The 7,500-nt window shown below is 36.2% G+C and overlaps 1 protein-coding gene across 2 annotated transcripts in view; it reads left to right on the plus strand.

The window, feature by feature from the left end:
• Positions 1 to 7,500, plus strand: part of LOC113088319 (round spermatid basic protein 1-like) — a 39,474-nt gene that overhangs the window by 579 nt on the left and 31,395 nt on the right. For both annotated transcript variants that reach the window (XM_026255750.1, XM_026255749.1), the window contains exons 1-2: positions 1 to 120; positions 7,106 to 7,276. The exon at positions 1 to 120 is cut by the window's left edge. In XM_026255750.1, coding sequence (XP_026111535.1) covers positions 1 to 120; positions 7,106 to 7,276 — 291 coding nt within the window. The remainder of the gene's footprint in view (positions 121 to 7,105; positions 7,277 to 7,500) is intronic.

Here is a 7,500-nt window from a genome sequence, read left to right on the forward strand (position 1 = left end):
AGAAAAGCAAAACAGAGAAAGAGAGAGAGCGAGAGAAAGAGAGGAAGAAACACAAACTGGCAGCTGAAAATCACCTCAGTGTGAAGAAGGAGAACGGGGAGCTGAAGCTATCGCAGAAAGGTATCGTTAGTCGCTCGGGCGCTGTTTGCGGCTGATAACGGGCCGCTGCTTCGCTAACTTTGATCGGTGCGAGTGTGTGTGTGTGCTTCTGGTGTGTTTATTGTGCTCGCGGACCAGTGCTTGTCTGTCTGCGTGGAAAACACCGACAGCGCGCGCTAGTTAGCTTAGCATCGGTGACGCGCGTGCAGCTGCAATGTGACCCGCGGACGCACGTATAATAATAATAATAATAATAATAATAATAATAATATCTGCCGTCATTATAATAGCATCATAACATCTCATGTGTTACCGCACAGAGACCCCGACATCGTAATATAAGATAATTAATGCGTCTTTTTATATTCAATTGTCAATTTAGTATGTAGGATGGCAGCTCGTATTAATAACAACAATAATCAAAATATTTACTGTTATTCCTGAGATGTCTATCGGACACCGAAACACCACTATTGTAATGACTGCTGTAATCTCAGTAATAAAACTATCTCGATGGATCAATAACATTGATTTTTGGCGAATACAGTCATAAACAGAGACGATGGATGTAATGTATAACAATTTCTTATCACGATTATAGTGAACATAATTCTCAGTGTTATCAGTATTATCACGATTTTGTTCAAATGTGCTGGAGATGCTCAAAAACATACAGACACATAAATCACTTCAAGTTTTATATTTAAAAATCAACAAACAACAAATAAAATTACTTTTGTTTGTATATTCACTAAAACAATAACAAATACTAATGATGTGCAGATTTTAAATGACAACTTGACTGATAACAGTTTAATAGTTGAGATATCTAATGTAAATGTTAAAAAAAAAACTTTGAAAAAAAGTTTAATAAAAAGGTAAACCTCACATTTCAGCTTTTAAATAAAGAATAGGGTTAAGCAAAAATGATAATAGCTTAACTAGATAAAAAAGTTCGTCAAGACAAACTTTAAGTTGGCTTGAGAAAGCCTGACCAGAAAGTCTGAAAAAGTTTGAAAAGTTTGAAAAGTTTGAAAAGTTTGAAAAGTTTGAAAAGATTGAAAAGTTTAAGTTTAAAAAGTTTTAAGTTTGATGGTTTTCAATCTGAGATAGATAGATAGATAGATAGATAGATAGATAGATAGATAGATAGACAGATAGATAGACACAGTCAGAAGATAGATAGCTAGATAGATAGATAGATAGATAGATAGATAGACAGATAGATAGATAGATAGATAGATAGATAGACAGATAGATAGATAGATAGATAGATAGATAGATAGACACAGTCAGAAGATAGATAGATAGCTAGATAGATATATAGATAGATAGAGAGATAGATAGATAGATAGACAGTCAGAAGATAGATAGATAGTTAGATAGATATATAGGTAGATAGATAGTTTGAAAATGTGAAAAGTTTAAAAAGTTTAAAAAGATTTAAGTTTAAGAAGTATAAAAATGACAGTGATTAACATATTGTTAGCATTACAAGCAAGTGACTATCATGTGACAAGCATGTACTTAGCATGATTAGCAAGGTATCTAGCATGTCGCTAGCATAATTAGCAAGTGACTAGCCATGTCGTTAGCATGATTAGCAAGTTACTAGCATGTCGCTAGCATGATTAGCAAGTTACTAGCATGTCGCTAGCATGATGTTAACATGATTAGCATGTTTCTAGCATGCGACTAGCATGTTGCTAACATGATTTTAACATGATTAGCATGCGACTAGCATGTTGCTAGCATGATTTTAGCATGATTAGCAAGTTGCTAGCATGATTTTAGCATGATTAGCATGCGACTAGCATGATGCTAGCATGATTTTAGCATGATTAGCATGTTGCTAGCATGATTTTAGCATGATTAGCAGGCGACTAGCATGTTGCTAGCATGATTTTAGCATGATTAGCATGTTGCTAGCATGATTTTAGCATGATTAGCATGCGACTAGCATGTTGTTAACATGATTTTTAGCATGATTAGCATGTTGCTAGCATGTCTCTAGCATGATTAGCATGCGACTAGCAAATTGCTAGCATGATTTTAGCATGATTAGCATGTTGCTAGCATGATTTTAGCATGATTAGCATGCGACTAGCATGTTGCTAGCATGATTTTAGCATGATTAGCATGCGACTAGCAAGTTGCTAGCATGATTTTAGCATGATTAGCATGTTGCTAGCCTGATTTTAGCATGATTAGCATGTTTCTAGCATGTCTCTAGCATGATTAGCATGCGACTAGCAAGTTGCTAGCATGATTTTAGCATGATTAGCATGTTGCTAGCCTGATTTTAGCATGATTAGCATGTTGCTAGCATGTCGCTAGCATGATTTTAGCATGATTAGCAAGTTGCTAGCATGATTTTAGCATGATTAGCATGTTGCTAGCATGTCGCTAGCATGATTTTAGCATGATTAGCAAGTTGCTAGCATGATTTTAGCATGATTAGCATGTTGTTAACATGATTTTTAGCATGATTAGCATGTTGCTAGCATGTCTCTAGCATGATTAGCATGCGACTAGCAAGTTGCTAGCATGATTTTAGCATGATTAGCATGTTGCTAGCCTGATTTTAGCATGATTAGCATGTTGCTAGCATGTCGCTAGCATGATTTTAGCATGATTAGCAAGTTGCTAGCATGATTTTAGCATGATTAGCATGCGACTAGCATGATGCTAGCATGATTTTAGCATGATTAGCATGTTGCTAGCATGATTTTAGCATGATTAGCAGGCGACTAGCATGTTGCTAGCATGATTTTAGCATGATTAGCATGTTGCTAGCATGATTTTAGCATGATTAGCATGCGACTAGCATGTTGTTAACATGATTTTTAGCATGATTAGCATGTTGCTAGCATGTCTCTAGCATGATTAGCATGCGACTAGCAAATTGCTAGCATGATTTTAGCATTATTAGCATGTTGCTAGCATGATTTTAGCATGATTAGCATGCGACTAGCATGTTGCTAGCATGATTTTAGCATGATTAGCATGTTGCTAGCATGATTTTAGCATGATTAGCATGTTGCTAGCATGATTTTAGCATGATTAGCAGGCGACTAGCATGTTGCTAGCATGATTTTAGCATGATTAGCATGTTGCTAGCATGATTTTAGCATGTTGCTAGCATGTTGCTAGCATGATTTTAGCATGATTATCATGTTGCTAGCATGATTTTAGCATGATTAGCAGGCGACTAGCATGTTGCTAGCATGATTTTAGCATGATTAGCATGTTGCTAGCATGATTTTAGCATGATTAGCATGCGACTAGCATGTTGTTAACATGATTTTTAGCATGATTAGCATGTTGCTAGCATGTCTCTAGCATGATTAGCATGCGACTAGCAAGTTGCTAGCATGATTTTGGCATGATTAGCATGTTGCTAGCATGATTTTAGCATGATTAGCAAGTTGCTAGCATGATTTTAGCATGATTAGCATGCAACTAGCATGATGCTAGCATGATTTTAGCATGATTAGCATGTTGCTAGCATGATTTTAGCATGATTAGCAGGCGACTAGCATGTTGCTAGCATGATTTTAGCATGATTAGCATGTTGCTAGCATGATTTTAGCATGATTAGCATGTTGCTAGCATGTTGCTAGCATGATTTTAGCATGATTAGCATGTTGCTAGCATGATTTTAGCATGATTAACATGTTGCTAGCATGATTTTAGCATGATTAGCATGCGACTAGCATGTTGCTAGCATGATTTTTAGCATGACTAGCATGTTGTTAGGATAGATAGATAAGTTTGAATAGATAGATAGATAGATAGATAGATAGATAGATAGATAGATAGATGAGTTTGAATATAGATAGATAGATAGATGAGTTTGAATATAGATAGATAGATGAGTTTGAATATAGATAGATAGATGAGTTTGAATATAGATAGATAGATAGATAGATAGATAGATAGATAGATAGATAGATAGATAGATAGATAGATAGATGAGTTTGATAGATAGATAGATAGATAGATAGATAGATAGATAGAGTCAGAAGAAAGATAGAGATAGATAGATAGATAGATAGATAGATAGATAAATAGATAGATTAGTTTTAATATAGATAGATGAGTTTGATGATAGATAGATAGATAGATAGATTAGTTTTAATATAGATAGATAAGTTTGATAGATAGATAGATAGATAGATAGATAGATAGATAGATAGATAGATTAGTTTTAATATAGATAGATAGATGAGTTTGAATATAGATAGATAGATGAGTTTGATTATAGATAGATGAGTTTGATTATAGATAGATAGATAGATTAGTTTTAATATAGATAGATGAGTTTGATAGATAGATAGATATATAGATAGATAGATAGATAGAGTTTGAATATAGATAGATAGATGAGTTTGAATGAGTTTGAATGGGTTAGTAATAGTACATAGGTTAGTCTGATTGAGTCTAATGGGCTTCAGTGTGTTTAGATTTGAATTTTTGACAGTTGGAGTTCACGGAATGTTCAGATGAGCAGAGGCTTTTCAATGCAAGTCTATGGGATTTTTATGATTTTTAATCTTCAGTTTTATGAAAAGTATAAGTCCGATCAGTCTAAAAAGATATAGCAACTAACTTCAGATCAGTCTGAAGAGCTGGGCTGAGTTTGGAGTTTGTAGAGTTAAAGCTCTAGGAGGAGTAGCAGTCAACAGTTTAGTCTCAGAAGAATAATAATAATAAGAAGTTTAAATACAATATCAGTAAGTTGGCTCTCTCAAGCCAACTTAATAAATGATTATATGTATTTTACCTGCTCCATAAATAATTCTAAATAACTTATCTGAATTGTTTGAATGTGTAGGATCCACATAAGCTTGTTTTTTCATCAACCGATCAACATTTATTGCAGGGCATGTCAATTCTTTCTGTTTTTGGCCAGACGGAAGCTGCACACAGACTGAATATAAATATAAGTCTGTGTAAATCCACTCTCTGACAGCAGGTGGCGCTGATGGGAAAGCTGAACTAGAGCTGTTTCCCGTAACCTCCGTGGACAAAACAGCATTGCGATTAAGAACACTTCCTTTAGGTATTACATGAAGCGAAGATGAAAACAAAATGCCTTCGAATATTTTCTGAAGACAGTCAGAACCTTCAGAGGTACATTCATATAATTACTTCATATATTCATTTTACTAATTCCCTTAGCACTCTTAAAACCTACCAGTATTTCTGCCCTGTTTTCACCCAAAACGAAACTACTCTGTGCTCTGCGCATGTGAAACTGTTACTGAAAACTGTACTTTATGCTGGACCGTATTTATTTATCATGAGTTGTTCAAACCTAGGTAATCTAATACGATTTTAATGATAATTAAAATATGAAATTGTAATACTAACTGTGGGGAATTTTATCATGATTTATCATCAAACCAGTAATTTTTACATCCCTAACAATGTTCTTCTTTTTCTCTGAATTAAATATGTGCTGTTTCTGTGAGTTATACTGCGCGCTTCACTGTGTTGAACTGTTGTGTGTTATTAACTGTTTGTGTCACATCATTAATAAACACTAATAAAGTATTAACCCATCTGTCATAACACAACTCTGATGAAAACATCAGCACAAAAGCCACACTCAGACATCTAAGACGCACTGTTGGCTGTCTGTCCTACAGATGCTAACTCACATTAACTCACCAACTCTTGCTAACTCACCAACTCTTGCTAACTCCCCCTAACTCACCAACTCATGCTAACTCTTGCTAACTCACCAACTCTTGCTAACTCCCCCTAACTAACCAACTCTTGCTAACTCTTGCTAACTCACCAGCTCTTGCTAACTCTTGCTAACTCACAAGCTCTTGCTAACTCACCCTAACTCACCAACTCTTGCTAACTCTTGCTAACTCACACTAACTTACCAACTCTTGCTAACTCACACTAACTTACCAACTCTTGCTAACTCTTGCTAACTCACCAACTCTTGCTAACTCACCAACTCTTGCTAACTCACCAACTCATGCTAACTCTTGCTAACTCACCAACTCTTGCTAACTCCCCCTAACTAACCAACTCTTGCTAACTCTTGCTAACTCACCAGCTCTTGCTAACTCTTGCTAACTCACAAGCTCTTGCTAACTCACCCTAACTCACCAACTCTTGCTAACTCTTGCTAACTCACACTAACTTACCAACTCTTGCTAACTCACACTAACTTACCAACTCTTGCTAACTCTTGCTAACTCACCAACTCTTGCTAACTCACCCTAACTCACCAACTCTTGCTAACTCACACTAACTCACCAACTCTTGCTAACTCACACTAACTCCTACTAACTCGCTCTAACTCCTAACACTTCAGTTAGGCTCCAGACAGGATTAGTAAATGTAATGTAGAGCTTCTCTGAACAAACTGTATTCATTCAGTTGATCGACCTCAGGAACTGTTCCGAAAATGTTCTGTAGATCATTTGCTGGAGCTGATAGTTCACCCAAACATGATCAAGCCATCATTTCCTGGCCTTCACATTGTTCCTAACCTGCATGAAAGACTTGTGAATTTGAACTTGTGAAAGACTGGATCACTAAAGAAGATATTTTGAAAAATGTTAATAAAGTGCAAGTCAGACAGGTGCAGTGGTTACTTTCACTGTATTAATAAAAGCAGTTCTTCAGAATCTTTTCTTTTGTGTTCTGCAGAAGGAAGAAAGTCATACGGGTCAGGAGCGACATACGAGTTCGTTTCACGATCTGTGCAGTTTGTCTTCATGATAACTCATTATTTTACCAGGTGTTGTACATGAAGGTCAGCGCAAACCATCTGCATGAACGTGATGTGTGTGTTTGTACGAGGATCGTGAACTTCATGAAGCCTGTTCAGAATGTGTTTAAGATCCAAAGGATCAAAATAATTGTTCACACGCTGTTAACTCTCTGTACGGCGCTTTCGTCCAGGAACCAGAGAAACTTGACATCAGTGAATGCTTTGGTTTCGTTTAACTGTCGAGTGTGTTTCTTTCTCCTACAGATCACACTGTCAAAGACAGAGAGAAACCGAGAGACCGAGACGGCGAGAAGAAGAGAGAGAGAGAGAAGGACAGAGAAAAAGAGCAGGAGAAAGAGATGAAGGAGAAAAGAAAACACAAACTGATGATGGAGATGAAGAGAGAGAATGGAGACGTGAAGATCCTGCAGAAAGGTAAGCGATCTGTCAATCGTAATTCACAACACTCACGTTCACCTGTGCTTGACCTCTGACCTCGCATGCATTTGGAAACTCGGTTCTCTTCTTAACATGCACATAATTTATAATTGTAATAATTAGAATTTATTATTAAAATATGTTGTGTTCCTTAACACAGCTGTAAACAGATGCTAGTCACTGAAAGACATCTGAGAAACAGTGAACCTGCTCAGAAACAC

This window comes from Carassius auratus, unplaced genomic scaffold, assembly GCF_003368295.1.
Source record: "Carassius auratus strain Wakin unplaced genomic scaffold, ASM336829v1 scaf_tig00046060, whole genome shotgun sequence".
Taxonomy (NCBI): Eukaryota; Metazoa; Chordata; class Actinopteri; order Cypriniformes; family Cyprinidae; genus Carassius; species Carassius auratus.